The sequence below is a fragment of the Anarhichas minor genome, unplaced genomic scaffold, assembly GCF_050575085.1.
Source record: "Anarhichas minor isolate MPS153535 unplaced genomic scaffold, ASM5057508v1 ptg000021l, whole genome shotgun sequence".
NCBI lineage: Eukaryota > Metazoa > Chordata > Actinopteri > Perciformes > Anarhichadidae > Anarhichas > Anarhichas minor.
In genome coordinates this window covers 5,037,771-5,055,986 of record NW_027466467.1, presented here as the reverse complement: position 1 = coordinate 5,055,986, position 18,216 = coordinate 5,037,771, and the positions used below count along the sequence as shown (strand labels likewise).

General features: G+C 43.7%; 1 protein-coding gene across 1 annotated transcript in view; it reads right to left on the bottom strand.

Annotated features, from left to right (window-relative positions):
* Window positions 1–1,189: 1,189 nt before the first annotated feature.
* cntn3b (contactin 3b) overlaps window positions 1,190–18,216 on the bottom strand; it is a 38,628-nt gene continuing 21,601 nt past the window's right edge. Inside the window, exons 9-22 of the mRNA XM_076096263.1 lie at window positions 17,783–17,912; window positions 17,006–17,156; window positions 13,922–14,049; window positions 11,709–11,884; window positions 8,341–8,458; window positions 7,379–7,537; window positions 7,092–7,241; window positions 5,537–5,607; window positions 4,920–5,154; window positions 4,358–4,476; window positions 2,991–3,177; window positions 2,102–2,214; window positions 1,836–2,001; window positions 1,190–1,281 (exon numbers count right to left, since the gene is read on the bottom strand). Of these exons, the coding sequence (XP_075952378.1) occupies window positions 1,190–1,281; window positions 1,836–2,001; window positions 2,102–2,214; window positions 2,991–3,177; window positions 4,358–4,476; window positions 4,920–5,154; window positions 5,537–5,607; window positions 7,092–7,241; window positions 7,379–7,537; window positions 8,341–8,458; window positions 11,709–11,884; window positions 13,922–14,049; window positions 17,006–17,156; window positions 17,783–17,912 (1,995 nt within the window). The remainder of the gene's footprint in view (window positions 1,282–1,835; window positions 2,002–2,101; window positions 2,215–2,990; window positions 3,178–4,357; window positions 4,477–4,919; window positions 5,155–5,536; window positions 5,608–7,091; window positions 7,242–7,378; window positions 7,538–8,340; window positions 8,459–11,708; window positions 11,885–13,921; window positions 14,050–17,005; window positions 17,157–17,782; window positions 17,913–18,216) is intronic.

Genomic DNA, 18,216 nt, shown 5'->3' with positions numbered 1-18,216 from the left:
TGTCCCGATGAAAATTTAATCAACATACCCTCTCCAATAACGGGCTCCCTCTACATTCTGAGTTTCCTGTCCTTCCTGACAAACTTCTTCGGAGAGAGAAAAGCAAACAATGCCTTCTTCTGCAACATGAATCTTTCCCCTAAGCTATTGGAAAAGGAAAGAAAGAGAACTAAGTGAGCTCTAGTGAAGGCACTGTTATGTTGTAGTGTATTGTGCACTGGGCCAGCTGGTCATATGGGGTGTGTACATGTTACATGTTCCTTTGAGATAATATACTATGTAGAACAGGGGTTGTCTAAATGTGGGGGAGGAACAGCACACACGGGATCTGACACCACACGCCTATCTCTTCTGCAATCCCAGCTTTTTAAGCCAGACTGAGTACGCAGAGTGTGATGGCCATTTATTATTTAGAGGAGCAAGAGATGGCAAAATGCCAAGCTCTTTCAGAGTATTGTAGAGAGGGCCTTAAGCTCAGGAGACTGTCGCTCTCCAACAGACCTAATATTACTTCAGTATGCGGAGATAAGTGGGTTTGAGGCACAGTTGATCAATTTGCTATGCATCTTTCGTATATCTGTCAAAGCCTGGTAAGATTTTTTGAAGCATGCAATTGGTGTTTCTTTTGGCAAAAGCTGCGAAAAATGTGATTAGGACATTGGTTGATATTCTGTCAATGGAACTGGTTTAGTTAAACTTCATTTTTGAGACGATAAAATATGCATTAAATCAATGAATGTAGGTAATCGCCTGTTGAGAGGCCGATCTGGAGAAGATCAATTCTTGTGAGTATTAAAGAAACCATAAAGCAAGCAGCCTGTCACCTACTTTGGTATGGACTGTATGTGTAGAATGTTTTTTTTAAGGCATTAGTATCTCCAAAAGATACTAAGAAGATAAGTCATTAAGACAAAAAAAGTAACCTAGAGCACGGTGGCACTTATGACGCTGGAAGAAATACTGAAAGATATCATGCATGCAAAAAAAATCGTCACGTCTCTATCTGATGGCCCTTTGAAAAAAAAAAAAAAAGTGGCGTGGTCCCTTTAAAGAGTTCGGCGGAGTCCGGTCCTTTCCAGTCTCTCCCAATCCTGGCCACTGAAAGCCTGGGCCTCGTGCCAGTCCAGTGGACAGGCTGACTGAAGGGACGGAGGGGTAGGGAGGGCGCTCTGTAGGCTCCGATTAGACATCACCAGGCGGAGCCGAGCAGGGCGCCGATGAGGACCGCAGAGAGGCACAATGGACTGAGGCGGATCGCTCCCGAGCCCCGCGCTCCCATGCCTGCAAAACCAAAAAGCAGCAGAGCAGCTCGTGAAGAACTCAGAAATACTCCTCAGATCAAAAGAACAAAACCTGCACTCTGCAGTGCTATCCCCTAATTTTCTGACAAGTCATCATAAATCAAAAGCCAACTGTGATTTTTTTTCTTTTTTTTTTTTTATTCTCTCTAATATCTACATTAATACTGGCTTCCAACAGGAGAGGCTGTTTAAGAATCCTGGGAAGATAAAGTTCGTATCATATCAAAGTGGAGAACGGCAAACTGGGCCGCCTCACAATTTTTGCAAAGCAGCGGGATGGGAACTGCTTTATATGCTGCGGCGCTGTGCAGCCAGTCAACAAGGAATAATAACCCAATGGCAGAGATGGATGACACCGCGCACGCATTTCTAAAAAGGTCGCTTTTCTTGCACTCGAAATAAGTCTATTACACACGGATGGAAAGGGATGCGATGAAGCCGAATTAAATGTCCCCTCTGAATTATTGAACCGTCCAATTTATCAGTGGTCAGAAAGAGAACGACGTGCAGGAGAACAGACGAGAGTAAACTCACTTAATTTATGGATGTGGATGGGTTCGCTGCCCACACCTTCGCCGCCCTCACTCACGGCCTTGATCTGAATGAGATAGTTGTCGTTGGCGGAGAGGCTGAGCTCAACGGTGGTTTTGTTGGTCGGGATGGCGTTGATGTCGTTGTAGCGGTGTCTCTTCAGCAGCACCTGAGGGAGGGGAAGGTGACGCGGAGAAATGAGCTGAGGCCAGAACCGTCGACCCTGATTCTGAAGATAAATCAGAGCTATGCAGTGAATCGGGACCTACCAAATATCCAGTGACCCTCGATTCCGTCTCCGTAGCTACTACCGCATCCCAGTGCATCGTGAGTGTGGAGCCAATCATGGTCCATTGTATGTTGAGCGGAGCCCGATCTGGAGCTGGAAAAGGATATGGTAATATATGCTGTGTCAATATCAATGCATGCATGTAGTTTACATAGTCCTGCTTCATAAAGCACAGTGGGCTCCACTTGGAACATTTAGGTGTTACAAAAACCCTCAATTATAAATCGTGGCTGCAGCAGAGCACCTCCACTGATTAAGGCCCTGAAAGCCCAACACACTGCAACTTAGAAAACAGATGCATATACACAAAGCAAAGCAAACTGACTACACAGCATTCAAAACAAGAAAGAAAACAGAAGGAAAAAAAAATCATTATTTGGTTGCGTTTCTCTATTTGTAGTGTGTTTCTGTATTCTGTATTTCTCACTTGGCAACTTTTTTCTCAGTGCTGCACATGTTTTATTCAACATGTCTTCATTTGCTTGTGTTTGGACTTTTTGCATATGAGTTTTTAGGGCTTACTATTTACTATTCCGGTGTCATGAAACACAAGAATGCTATGGTTATTTCTTCACTCATCTCAGAATATGTAAGGGCTTAAATCCCTACATGTTTGTGTAGACATTTTGAATAGCTAAACTGCCACTGTAGCACCACTCAACCCACTGATTACATTTTGTTTTCATCCCAAGGTAAATGGAAAGTTCCCTTGTCACATTGAATTTTACGAGCACAACCAACAAAGCCGAAGAAACTCTACGCCTGTCATGTAGAGGACAGTGAAACGTCACCCGAGAGGGGCCTTTCACGGTATACGGACGAGCACCATTTGGAAGTGATTTCGATGGCCCCTCGGGGAACGGACTCACGTGGTTTCTTTGTGGTGGCGTTGATGGGCGCCGACTGTGGCCCGGGGCCAGCCGTATTGAATGCGGCCACACAGAGGTAGTAGACTGTGTTGGCTCTCAGCCCAGTGATGTTCACCAGCGTGTACTTCCCAGATATGCGCACTTTGCCGACAGTGTCAGGCTTGGTGTCGTCTTCCCAGTACACAACCTATTGGGTGCAAACAAAACAAAGTCACAATCATGGGCACAAACGGCCAGATTCTAGGGGTGCATTTCACCGCATTATTGAAATTTATATTCCGTCATGAAATCTGTGAAATATGTGGATTACAATGAGGGAGTTTGATCACATGACTGACCCAAGAAGGAAAATTCATGATAATTGCCTGTTTTGTCCATAAAAACAGCCTCATCTTTTTACTTTTGTCTTAGAAAGCTGGATATTAAAAGTAAACAGGTGATGGATAAATGAATGCCTAAATATTTAAATTGCTTTGCAGTATCAAAAGACAGTTTTCTTCAGCAAAGCAGTATATGCTCCTGTTGAAGATGCTTTCCTCCAGGCTATTTGTGTCCAATTAAGGGTGCAGGTGAAGCAATATTTGATAAAGCTAAATGGACTAATTGATGACTTGCTTTGGGTCATCTTCAATATTCATGCGTCTGGTGACAACAAGAGTTAAGTTAATAAATAATTCAATTGAAATGTGAAGTCCGGCCTCCATTCCATTGCGTAGAATTATTGTATTTCAAATGTATTATCAACGTAAAGTTGTAAGCGGCAGGATTCGGTTTACAGTAATGTAATCTTTAGAGCAGTGATAACGGTGATTGCATTGAACTGAAACTGGATTTGCAATCCTAACAACGTCCAATTAAAGGCTGAGCGTCACGGATGCGCCGTGACGCGGCTCCGGATCCATGCTGTTGGTGGCCTATTGAGATTCGGCAGCTTAAATCCACTTCAGGACGGCGTTTGGAGAAATGAGCTTTGTTCTAAAAGGACAATGTGGCCACCATCATGGCCACTGGAGAGCTCTGTGCTAAGGGGCAGAGGTGACAGATATTGAAAGAGCACCGAAGGGTGGGGGGAAAAAAACCCCCAGCAAAGCCCTCTTTGCATTCTTGAAAGGACAAGGGTTTTTTATTTTCCTCGTGTGGGTTTGCTGTTGGTGCACCACAGTGTTGGGATCATTTCATGATACCATTACACTAAAAACAAGATCCTTACATGAGAAGATATTGTAGAATATTACAAGTTGGAAAACTAATTCTAAGAGCAATGAAAGGATGGTTATGATCGGATAAACAGGCCACATGGGCTCAATTATCATCTCATTTGAGGGGAGAAAAAGGAAGGAATGATTTTGTCGTGATTCACATCGTACCTCATAGCCAAGCACTCTTGGATCTTGTTCCGAGATGGCAGGGAGAGCTTCCCAGATCACTTCAATTTGTACTGCAGACACACTTCGAGTCCAAACCTTCTTAGGAGCCACGCTGGGGACTGCAGAAAATAGAGCTACTGGTGAGAATCCCACCGACTCATCCAATACTATCACACACACACGCTAATAGCAATAAGAAAGGCACCGAATAGACCTGTAGTTTCACTGAAAAGCTATTTCCCCCACTCTCTTTTAATGGGATCTGTGACTGACATAAGGGAAGACTATCTGCCCAGCAAATTCAATTAAGAGAATACCTCCCTGACAGCGCGGTGTGGTAAGTGTCTGCTAGGATTTCCTGTAATCTACCAGCATGATAACTAATATCAAGTTGACATTCCCAGCTTGAGAGGGGCGTGAAATAACAGCTCAGGGGTAAAAAAGAAAAAAAAAAAAAAAAGCTAATTTCATCATTGCCATTCAAGGTCATAGTTGTGAGCAGAGACATTAGAGCTTATTTAAGCATCACTCTCCGCTGCCGGGCTGTGAAGTCCGTGCTTACCCTCCTCCGCCGAGTACACGGTGGCGATGGAGCTGAAGGGCCCCTCCCCTCGGTTGTTGTACGCCCCCACTTTCACGTCAAAGGGCGAGAAGGGCGGGATGGTGTCGTTGCGGAAGACGTAGGGCGCCACGCCGGGCGTGGAGATGACCGCACGCGTCCACGTGACCGTGCCCACGGGCCGGAAGGCAATGATGTAGCCGAAGCCCTCTCCGTTCTGCAGTTCCTCGGGGACAGGCTGGGAGCGAAACACAAAACTATAGTGATATTAAAACGCATACAGACGAAGAAACGGACAGGCCCGTCTCTGCGCTGTACCTCCGATAAGGGCTCCTGCGATTAGACGCGGCCCCTTTCTTTGCCGTTGCCGCCCTAGAACACTCCTAAATCACATTCTGCCTCATCTCTTCCTCCTGCGTGGCTATGCGATTGTGGCTAAAATGCAAAACCATCCGGAACGAGGGCTCTCCGTCCCTGCTTTTGGAGGGAGAGAGGGCACTTGGGGCCTGAGGTGCCTTGCTCTAATGTGGGCCATAAAATTGCTCCGTTCAATTCTGCGCAATTAAGCAGAAGCCTTACTCGGCGATGGATAGAACACTAAAATCTGAAAGATGACTTACCTCCCATGTTATCACTAATTCAGACTTTGTACCGCCTCCACCTCCGACATCAGTGGGAGCTGTATCAGGAACTGAGAGGTAAAGCCCAGAGGGGAGCAATTAGTACACAGTTTACAAAGCTACGACAAGCCCAAACTATACTTGTAGCCTTATGACAAGGCTGCCTGCTGCAGATGCCGTCTTCTATTTTACTGCCCGCAAATCCCTCACTGTGCAAACACAGAGAGTAGTGAATTACCGATATTTCCCAAATGTCAATGTGCATAAACACCAAGCCAAGATCTGTAGCTTTGCGAATGACACTCGGCTCCAACCCACTTCACTCCTGTTCCCACTCAAACGCTGTTTGTGCACCGCAGTGTGATGGCAAAGCTGATAATGTAGGTGGAGGAGCACTCATGAACGTCCTTTTAGTATCGTATAGTAAGTGGAGCATCGCATTTAATGTGTGATATCAGCAAATGGTTGACGCAGCACTTATATCTGATGCTCATGCCTTGTTGGGTTAGGGTTGAATGTTGGGACAGAGATCACGATACTTCCTCGGAATTCTGCTCCAGAATCCTGAGAAAAATGCCTGAATATTATTATTATTAAGAGTCGTTCCTACAACGGCATATTAGGGCTTCCAAATAAAAGAATTATGGAGCCGGGGAATTGGAAGGGGGGGTATTATTCGGAGAAAAAGTTGACAAAAACAAACACGGGTATTCTCTTAGATTAAAGGGATCATTGGTACATTTTCGATAAAATACTCGCAAAAATGGTGTGACTTCTTGTCAAGGAACCAATTTACAATTTTGGATCAACCTCAGATGCCACCGTTAAACACTGCTATAATGTAATCCGCCGAGTGCAAAATATGACTGTATTAATATTTATTCATGTTCAGAAAAGAACAGCGAAAAAAAGCATGAAAGAAAACTAAGAACACTACTTTACTACTTACAGAATTAAGTCGGTGGCTGGTGGTACCATGGTTTTGCACAACGTCAAGTGTTTTCTATCAAATTCATGATATTAATGTCTCAAAGTCTTTTCTCTGAATATCACAATAATTCACTGTGGTGGAAAAACTCAACGTAAGTGCGGTCCATTCTCAAATGTGACACCAAGTAAGTGGAATTTATTACAGCTTGACGTGTCAATTACGCGGTCTTACCGATACTGTTCTTCACATGTCACTAGATATAAACCAGGGTTTTGGAAACCTCTTCAACTTCATTAATTATTGAAATCTCCAGACAATGCAATGCAAGGATTGATCAGTATCTAACTTCATCTACACCAGACTAGTAAACCATTACACTCAGATTCCCGGCTGTTATTTTCAGCAGACGATTGGACACTTGACAGTGTTTTTTTCCACCTCAAAGATAGCGTAAAAGCATTGTTGTAAAAACATCAGAACATTTAAAAAAATAATCAGGTTATTTACAGCTGCACTGTGGTTGAAATATTTAATTCATGACGAGAAATCCAGAGAGTTCCCTGGTAAATAATTACTTTTAAATCGCTGCAAATCTGTGTAAAAAAAGTGTTTAGTTTGACGTACTGGCATCCTCTGTCCTGGTCATGGCTGAGGCCGGACTGGGCTCTCCCAGGCCTACGATATTGCGGACCACCACCCTGAACTCGTACTCCACCCAGGCGTTCAGACCCACCACTGTCGCCGTCAGCGTGTTACCGTTGACCATCTCCGGCACTGTGAATTGGAAACGTGTTCTTTAGAAAATCAGGTTGTCGCACAACTGGACTCAAATTGAATGATGAATAAATAAAAACTCAAGAGAACAATCCAGATAAATACTGCAAAGGGACGGTGGGAGTGTTCCACGGTACCTGTTTCAACAGCCTGCCAGCCCACAGTAAAGGGCGTGCGGCCCTGGATGATGTAGCCGGTGATGGGGCTGCCGTTGTCCCTTCCGGGAGTCCAGGAAAGCTGGGCCGTGCTGTCTGTGATCTCCTCCACTGCTACTCTGTCCGGAGGACCTGGCGGACCTGAATCAATCAGACAATGAGGTCCCAAGAAGCCTCCCGTCATCAAACTCATTACGACTTTTGCACCTCGTTACATATCAAGGCGACCGTGCTCCCTTCAATTAAGGGCTACGTCCTTGGCTTGTGCACGCAGGGACTCTTCAGTCACTGCGTGTTTCGTGTGCAGGGCTACGAAGTGATTACCGAACGGGATGGGATCATTCATGAGAAAAGGAAAGAGGGGCTAGATGGGAGCAGACACTAGAAAGAAGGATGAAAGAAGAGTCAACACTGAGAGAGGGAGAAGAGAGTGAGCGTCCCGTGACTGTTAGGCGTTACCATGTTGCTGTTGTTTGCTCAACTGCTCAATTATTTAAATGTTTTCCGTGATATTTTGCCCATGTGTAAATGAGCCAATTATAGTAATTTTCTGTGATAAACATTGCCTTCTCAAAGCACCTGGGACCACTATTGCAGTTTGTTAAGGCATGAATACCAATATAAATCACTGGAGATAAGCCCGCTCAGCGAGCCAGATACACCGAGCACACATCAACAGAGCTGGTATGAGTGTGTTTGTCTTTTAAAAAAATGTATACACACATATATAATGTAAACAGAAGCTGACATAACTCTGACTGGGGCAGCACCGTATATATTTACAGGAAGCTTCAAGGATTTTTCACATCCATCTCTGTCAAACATCTTTCTCTTTGAATACTTGTGCAGATGCTTCAACGCCACATTATTTCACAGCAGAGGTGCCAGGGTGTTCATGCACTGGCATATGAAAACAAGCTCTCCAAATCCTTTGGCTCTCTTACCTTTGACAACCAAGATGGCAGAGGTGGACAGGCTCTCCACATCAGTGTCAATAACGCAGACGTATTTCCCCCCGTGGTTCAGCTGGATGTTACGAACCATCAGATCCCCTGATATACTCTGGAAGGGGGGGGGGGGGGGGGATATGATCGTTGGAAAACATGAGTAAGTAAGAGATGTAGCGTTATTTCATCACTCAGCTTTTGGCTCGAGGATGTTTGAAACATTTATAATGCTTTGCACAATCACATTGTCTCCCGGCCACAGATTTTTGCATCTCTTCAAACACCAACAACAGACATGGCAGATGTAGTCTGCACAAATAATGCTTTTGGCCGTCCTTCAGGCGCTACCCGACCAACCAGCCCCCTGCCAACCCCCCCAACCCCCTACCAGCTATACACAGGACACACAAACAAACAGTCGAGTTAATTGGCAAGGCAATCCTAATTATTCTGTAATTACATAAGCTCAAGCAAGATATGAGTAGAACTCCCAGTGTGGAGAGCAAATATTATTTTATATAAGCTGGATGCATGGGGGGGGGGGGGGGGGGGGGCCGTGAGGGAACACGGCAAAACACAAATATTGTCATCTTTCTCATCTGTGTTTGACATCTGTATTATTAGTGGATGCATGAAAGACATTTTTAAAAGGCTGGTGTTTTCTATGTTTTTCTTTTTGTCAGCAAATCTCATTAAAGAGCAAAATCCAACAATGTCTTTGTCCGTCTCTCAATTCTTAACGTCTTCCTTACACCGTTTGAGCTTCTCAGAACCAAGCTCATCTGTTAAAGATGTAAATACATATTTTAAAAAAACAAAAAACAGTGTTTAGTTTCCTTTAAAAAAAGGCTGAATACTGTCTTATAACAGCTGGGCACTGTAGTTTTCAGCAAACGCTACTCATACTAAATGGGTAATTTGTTGGAAGCAATTTTCCGCTGTGGATGAAGACACTTTTGGTTCTCTTATGTCTACAGCAGCAGGACTGTTTCGGTGGGGTCGACTCAAAATCAACTGCGGTGCCCATGTCACCCAGTTTGACTCATTTAATGGTTTTTAGACAGCCGTGGAGCTCAACAGCACAGAGGAACAAGCTATACCGAACTTTGATTACAGAACAGTACTTCTTATGACCCATGTGCAATTTTGGGTTGTCCCACACAAACGTTGTGAGAGAAACGTAGCAAAATCTTTGGCTGTCAATCAAAAGTGGTGGTCCTGGATCACACTGTGAGACACGCCCACTTACAGCTAATTTTGTCAGCTTGCAGAAAATTCCTTGAAATGCAATACAAACACTTCACACTTCCTAACTCACACGTGCAATAATGTGTATTATATTGTATTTTTAGCTTTTATTGTTTTTCTTTTGCGATTTACATATTTATTATACCTTTACTTTTTATTGTTTTGTTTTTTACTTGCTCTTTTTGCACTATCCACGTTGCTGCTGTAATCCTGCACATTCCCCCACCGTGGGACTAATAAAGGAATATCTTATCTTAAATCAAGTGTTGAATTCTCACAATATATCTGTTTCTACGACTCACTTCTACAAACCAGCTAATTAGATTGCGACATTAAATGAAACATCGATCAAAACAACATTGAAAGTGGCCATGGACACGTCGGCACATACACGGTGTCACTTTTGAGTAACGTTTTGGGTATGCATTGCCAGCAGTACAGCTTGAATTTGACTGCATTTTCAAAGAACGAGACATTTTAGCGTTAGAATTCATCAGTAACTTAACGCACTGGCGTGTCAAAATTAGATACTAGACCCATCTTGCAAAGTGTGACATGTACTGAACCTCTAATATCACTGTGATATCAATATCACTGTCGTGAAAAAGGGGCGTTCAGTACGATCAATTCATTGTCGCACACAACAACAAAATTATAGAATATCACAAGCTTTGTCCTTTTAAAATGGCGAAATGTATGCCAAGGCGAAAAGTAATTTACAACATTGTAATAACACGTTGTATCCAGACACCATTATTCTGTTCTCGTTTTGACTGTGCGCTGGAATCCTCCTTCTGAAAGTCACCTCTTGAAGAGTCTGTAACAAAGCATGTCAGCTGGTGAGAGGAAGTGTGTTGCTTTTAGAAGCGAGTCACCTGGGGGCGAGCCAGGTAAGACTCGGTGCATTCGTATCGGATTTCATCACCCCCCAGCGGCAAGTGATCACAGCTCCCCTCCGCAGCAACGACGCCTTTGGATCTCCGCCTCTCTAAGGCACCTGACAAAGCAGCGCAGAGCTAAAGAGACTACCCCTCCCGCTCTATTTTCTCTTTTACCCCCTCTCCCTCAGGGTGAGAGTTTTCCACACGCCGCTCTGCCATGTCGGATTCTCTCTCTCTAATGTCAGCCGCCACCTGGCCAACCTGGGATCTTGTGCCCGAGAGAGCAAGACGTCCTTCCTTGGCATGGAGGCAGTGATGAGGCAGATTTGCTTTAATTATGTTAATTAATTCATCAGAAGCTGTTGAGCAAGGGGGCCGGTAATCTCTCTGGACAGGGGAAACAGATTCTGTGAAAACTATATCTCGTTATATTCCTTTGCACAGTTCAATGTCATTAGCAATTCCCATTTGCATTCATGAAGAATTTGGCGTGTCCGTGACACTGTGATGGCATTCAGATATCGTGTCAACCTTTAACACGTGAATGGCAGCGATCAGGCCGCTGACCGCGGGCTGGCACTATAAAAAGCAAAAAAAAGGCGTACGTAAAGCAATTTCATACTAACAAGCGCTGAACAATTGACTTTGCCCTTCATCAAAAAGAACAAATACTCGACAGAGAGTCCTCACTTATCATTATATGAGGGAATAAGGATTTCAAATGGACATTTACTGGTGCCATGCCAGCTAACTCATTACTTAATTATTTTTCGGGGCTCAAGATTCACAAATAGGTATGCAGAATTAAATTACGCCAGGGGGAGACGATAAGATGTTCTCCTTTGAGGTAAGAGAGCCAGAAGTTGAAGGGATGAAAAAGTATAAAGACCGTATTAATGAAGACCCTCTTTATGACTGAAATGGCATTTCACTAATATATCTTCAGAAGTGTAACACAGGGCAGATCACACCGACAATTCAAAAAGGTATGGACCCCGAATTACAGACAATGACAGTGCCATTCACTGAGGCTATCTTTTGGATATTCCATCCGCCACGGACCCACTGTGAAACTCTCAAATGGTCTTGGCATACATTTCTCTGCTTAAGTGTTATTGGTGTCTAAGAAGACCTCAGCAGGGCAGTGGAGCCCACCCTTACACATCACACAGCGTGTACCAATTAATCCGGGAATAGCCCGGAACGTAGCTGAACGCGATGATCGAGATGACTCACCCCGCCCACTCTTTCGAAGTGATCGCTGTCTCGCTGGAAGTCGATGAGCTGGCCGTTGAATGCCCACGAGAAAGAAACATCCAGAGCTGGATCACAGGCAATCTGGCAGGGTAGCACGATGCTCTCGCCAACAATAATCTCCATGTTAGTGGGCCTCACGGTGATGCTGGTGGGCTCTGGGCAGACAACAGACGACGGCGTGCGCATGTTAATTTTGCTGCCACGGGAACCTGTGACACCGTCGTGACCCCCGGCACCTGCCATCTCACTTCAGTTCAACGGCTGAATCAAGGCATTGAGTTAGATGTCTGCTATCCCTGATTTTAATAAGCACTTAAATTCCAAGCCTGTCCATTAGCAACATTTAATGACATATCAGGTTCGCACTTTATGTTCTAGGATCAGTTTGGGAGAAAATGTTTGAAACAGGATTACAGAGATGGGAGCACATTCCCACTGGTGGCTGTGGTGGATTGGAGTTTGTTGAGGAAAGGTCACAGTAATTAAATTCTCTGACATTAAATGGTTCAGCTGCCAGTGTGTGAGAAGAATAGAAGCTAATGAGAAAAATAGGTCAGGTGGCCATGCACACACAACAGATGAAACTGATGTACGTGTTATGTCACTGCCTTCATAAATAATGACCTTTGACTAAATCAAGGATAATGTTTTTGTTACTTATTTAACTGCTGTTTTTATCATAACGTATACCAGTCATATTAATTTGACAATAACTTTGGTTGTTAACGTTAAACATGCAATACAACATTCAATATGAATAGAGGTACCCTCGAGCCATAAATTGACAAGAAATGGTTGACCTTTACTTTGAAAGGAAAGGAAATTGACCATTAGCTGAATCCATCCCTTGATAGGAAATGTCCAATCACAGCATTGCGACCACAACTGGGCAGAGCAAGACTTTAAAAGCTTTGGATGTCTAAGACGGTATGCTGGGGCTGTAGAAAGAGCAAAACCTGGCATCTAAAGAGTCCAGAGAGAACAGTAAACATTGGAACTATGTCGTGTATGTTTTAGATTAGATTGTTTTGTCATTATACTTTACTCTAATATTAGAGCTGACTGACTTTTCCCTGTGTTACAAAAACAATGCTGCTCTTTTACTTCCATGCCGTCTACATGTTGAACTTGTAAGCTTTAGTAGCCATCAAATGCATACTAAAAGGAAAAGTCTGGGAACGTTTTGGAAATACGCTTATTCATTTTCTTGCCAAGAGTAAGATTATAAGATTGATGCCACTGTCTCTAACTTAGCTTAGCCCAAAGATTGGAAACAGGGGAAACAGCTAGCCTGTCTCCAACAACAAGGCAAACCACAAATCTGCGCTTGGACTATTTGTTGGTTGGGACCCATTTCCTGGCAATCAGCAGAGACTCCAGGAAGTTACTAACCAGTTAAAGCAATGGTCTGACACATAAACCCTTGTTAAACAGCCATTCGTCATTTTTACACTTTCATTTTCCTACGATGTTTTAATGAGTGTGCCTCATGGGTGTTGGAAGCTGTATTTAGGCACATTTCGCAAGACATCAAACTTTTTTTTAAACCCTCTGAACACCCACTCAGGTGTTTCCAGTTGCTCTGGCTGATTTAGACCCCTGCTCAGGTTGAAGATGGCGTAGCTTTGGGCAGAATTTATTAGGTCACAAATCTTAGTCTACTAATAACAATCATTAAGGTGTAATTTCTCCCACGCTAACAGGAGACTCAGGGAGATGTCAATCAATTGCGTCTGTACACGCCCACACAGTCCTGGGCAGAGGTGTAATCAGCCGGATTAACTGAAAACACCTATTGGGGGTGTTCAGAGGCTCATTCGACATGAGTCACCTCGAAAACAATGAGAAGTCAGCCAGAGAAGCAACTCTCAGATTTGATGTTTGTCAGGCTAGCTACGGATAATAAAATCTACTAAATAGAGCTGTTATTTCAGCTGTCAAGCTCAATGGTTGCCATTTAGAAACAAAAAGCTACTTTTGTCTTCTTTGGTTTGAAATCTAGAACCCGTTGTTTTTAAAGTCACCAGGACTCTTGAGAGGCAAATCTGCCACTCTCATCTGTCACTGTGTACAATTGCTTGATTGGAAAAGCACAACATAAGCATAGCATAATAACATGAACAAAGTAGGGCGGGTTGTAGAGCAGTAGGTCAATAAAGGGTGAGCTGTTGATGGAGGAGAGCAGGACTCACCGGTGATCAGCAGCCTCCCAGTTGTGCTCGCCGTCCCAAACTGATTCTTAGCGACGCACGTGTAGCTGGCTGCATCCCGTCTGGTTACATTGGCGATCTTTAACGTCCCATTGGGAAGCAAAGTAATCCTGTGGGAAGCAAAACAGCTTTTTACTGTATTGACCGAGGTAGACATTGCACAGTTAGACTGAAGTAATGAGCATTATGCATCTGTCTTTAGTCATTATTATTTGCTTATATTCAACATTTACCCATTTTATTTTAGTCTTCAAGTAGTAAGTCTACTGGAAGTTACTGTATTCTTGTAAAAATGGAGCTGCCTCTGAAGCACTTTTCCCCGCATGGTGCTTTAAAGCTCTCCCCTAAATCCCAGGAAAATGAAATTCTTTGAGGCGGGTAAGCAGCAGGAAGGGTGACCCATCACCCTGTCTCAGTGGTAGGCTAAACTCTGGGACACATTACTAAATGAGGAAATATTTTACAAACAGCAACACTGAATAACTCAATGAATAAATAAAATGTGCTTCACAGGCTTTATGTTGCTCAGGTCACCGAGGACGGCATCACACTGGGAACCCGAGTCTCTGTATGATATGATGTGATGGAATACAGTGCACACTGTATATGAGCACAAGTATTACCACACAAAATAGTGCACGGTTTATAATAACCGGCAAAAAGCGCTTACAATTAAAGAAACGAAAAAAGAGTTGAATTAATTTTGGCGGTCCCTGTGGACAAAAGTCGTAGTGTTTCAAGGTGCCAGAAAACCTCTAAGAATTCCTACATAGAATTAGAATTTTAACAAATACCATGTAATGTATCGTCACTACTCGTAATTTCGATAAATACATTAACAATGTAATAGTAAGCTTGGATATAGCCACCTTCAGAACACGGCATCAGATTCTGGTTGGTTCAACTAAAGCAACACGATGTAACATCTGCTAAGCAGCAGCTACCGCTGTCACAAGTGGCTGTGTGGAAATGCTAAATGCTAATGTAACAACTGCTGAAATGGAGACGAGTCACACAGTCATTGAACTGACTCAGTAATGCCAGCTATACAGTACAGCAACTTTGCTAACATTAGCCACCATAAGCTACTTGTCATACCCGACCAAGTAAGGTTGTAGCAGTAAAACCCCCGAGTGTATTGAATTTAGCAAGAGTGTGTTTTATTGCCAATGAAGCAAACTTTTTATTTGTAAGAGGAAAGATGTGTTTCAAAAGGATTTATAGTCTTGCTTTGGATTAAAGGAAAAAAATGGTAGCTATACACTTCCAAAAGCAATGAAGGTGAAAATAATTGTGTTTGAGGTGCTCAAAGAATTGGAAAAAACAACAAAAGCTCAACAGCAATATGTCTTTCCTGAACACAATGACGCGATAAATCACAGACCTCACTGAAAACTGGTGTTATTGGAGCTACGTTCGACCAAAGAAATAGTCCTGATAAAAACAACGGACTGTGCGTTTGGTAAATCGTCAAGATAAAAAGGCATTTGCACACCAAGTCCGCATTTTTTGTATTGCTTTTTTAAATCGGACAGAAACCTTTTACACCGAGTCCGATGCTTTTTATTATTCTCTTCATTGGTCAAATTGGGACAAAACTGAATTAGTTTAATGGGTGCAATGGATAGCGCTAGTCCCAAACGGGGCTAACGAATGAATGACATTAGCAAGAAGCTATCGTTTAGCTGCCGAGAGCACAGCCATTACCATCTCATCTTCTGTAAATCATTTGTTATGCGACCAATTTCAAGCATTCACTCGCCACGATCTATCTTTAAATTCCACATCTCTGTATTATTTGATTTCTTTCATCGTGAAGAAGTTTATGACGGAAAATACAGATTTTTTAAGATGAGTAAAACCTGAGTAAATTAAGCAAAAATGATCTGCATGTCTAGACGCCACAAATAACATCTGGATTGCATTATAATCTGGGTGAAAGTACCGTTAATTTAATGCTAATAGGGTTGTGTACACATCTTTCTAAACAGCGCTACAATTTACAGCACGGCTGCATGTAAGAGAAAACACTGCTCCCATCCAGTGTCGGAGTACATCTAGTGTTTGAAAGACTACGTGGGCTTCACATGCTGTGTGCTCAATGTCACTCAGTTTGGGAATTTTACCAATTTTCTGCAGCTTTGGATGCTGCTCCCCATCTGGAGCCAGCCAAGGAGCCTCAGTGCTGGTTTGACAAGATTCTTTGCTCGTATTGTTCGCTTACAGAACTCCTTTTGAATAAGCAGCAATGGGCGAGATTCAAACGACACAAAGTGAAGCATTTCTTCACCGTGCTGTTTTCCAGTTGCTCTTATTCAGTCTGCTCTGCTTGTTTGTGCGCGGGCTGCGAAATGTGCGCACGGTGACTTGCAGCGACGGGAGGGGGTTTTAGTCACCAATGTGTCATTTCTTGCCCCTGATTTCCCTTTTGAATTTCTCCACCTTTTCATTGGTCCTTTAGCATTGTGTGAAATCTTTGCAGTTGCCATAATTATCCTCTCGGCGAGACCGAGGAGGACAACAAACTACCACTTTGTGCAGCTTAAAGTGGCACCTTAAGTTTGCTCATTGTCTGCATAATGTCTGTGTGTGTTTCTAGTCTTGTTAGATGTCTCTCAAATCTACGACAAGGCCTTTTTTGTCCTTGCGGCACCGGTGATTGTGTGAATCAAACTCTGCTTGCACGTCATGACGAAGAAGAGCACATTTACCTCGGATGATTACAGGAGCAACAGCTTCCGTTTTACTTCCTCCATCTAAAAGCCTTTATCTTCAGCAGCGACTCCATTTGCTAATCTTTGATGGTCTTAAACACTTCATGCGTGCCGTGTTGATGTGACCAGCTGGCAAATTCATCGCTCACACCGAGCTATTTGCACATGTATAGTATACTGTAATAGCCATGTGCAATTTTCCTCGTGGGTGGGTTTTCCTGCTCTCATTCTCCTCATTAGCCTTCCCTTCTATGCATCCACACAAATCCCAAACACACTATTCAAACAAGTCGGGCTTGCGGTGAATGCGAATAAAAGCTGTTAGGAATAGGCACTTGGACTTTTATCCTACCTTTCGGTTCTCTGCAGGATCTCGTTCCCTTTCTTCCACAGGCTAATTGCTGGGGGCGAGGCCTGGGGCTTGCATTCAAGAGTGACTTCGCTGCCTGAGCGAGCTTTTAGCAAGGCCCTTAATGGACTTCTGGAGAAACTGGGAGGTGAAGCTGAGCGTTGAAGAGCAGAAGAAGGCATGAGGTAAAAAGAAAATACAGGCAACCTGTACCTTTGCAGATCAGCCGTGCCGTCGAGATCAACTCTCCTCAGCTTTCAGCGAGGGCAGTCTCAGCATGAACTCAGCAGAAATGCATATTGGGCTCAAGGCTGTACGGACCCAGCTGCCAGCCCACCCTTTCAATGCTCCACACATAATCCACCCCTCGAAAAGCTTCCAGCCTGCGCGGTTTTCGCATTTTGTCAGCCGTCGCTCAAAGTGTCATCACATGTATGAAGACGGAATTGAATTTCTCATCGAGCAAGTCGGATGGAAGTCATCAAAGTGTTGCAAATAAATCAATACCACATCTACATGCGAAAGCATGCACAATGGCACAGAGCAACGCGTTTGTAGTAGCCAAATCAATATGATGAAAGGACCAAAAGTAAAATGAGACACTCCATCCGATTCTTTTTTTTTTTTTTGCTGGCAGTGCCCATAGTGACATCAAATGAGTCTGCGGACTGATTGCTGAGGAGAGCTGTAGCAGGCTGCTGTTTTGTTTTTATCTCAGGAGATGATCAAACGCACAGACAGATAACCAGGATAAAAGCAGAGGGAGGGATGCAATCTTACCTAACACCATTAGTTGGGCACTGGAATAAATAATGCCATGTTTGTTTTCAGCCACACACTGATACACCCCGGAATCTGACAGGTTTACCGCAGCTATGGAAAGGGCCCCGTTTTCGATTTGTACCCGGCCCTGAGGAGGAGAGAGAAACAGTTCTGCATATCCATTGCAAGGCCAGCCTATTATGTCCACAAGCGCAGCAGCAATTACTGGTGCACCATGAAGAGAGGAGGACGGCAGGAGAGGAGGAAGAGTGAGAGAGAGGGGGAGAGAGAGAGAGACAAAGCTTAAAAAGCACCGGGGCATTCTACATATGTTCAGATTGGAATGGGGGAAGCGAAGAGGAGGCAGCGGTGGAAACTGCTAACCTGCGTCTTAGATACACAGAAGAGAAGCAATGTTGACAACAGCACCAGGAGCATATCAAGAAGTCATT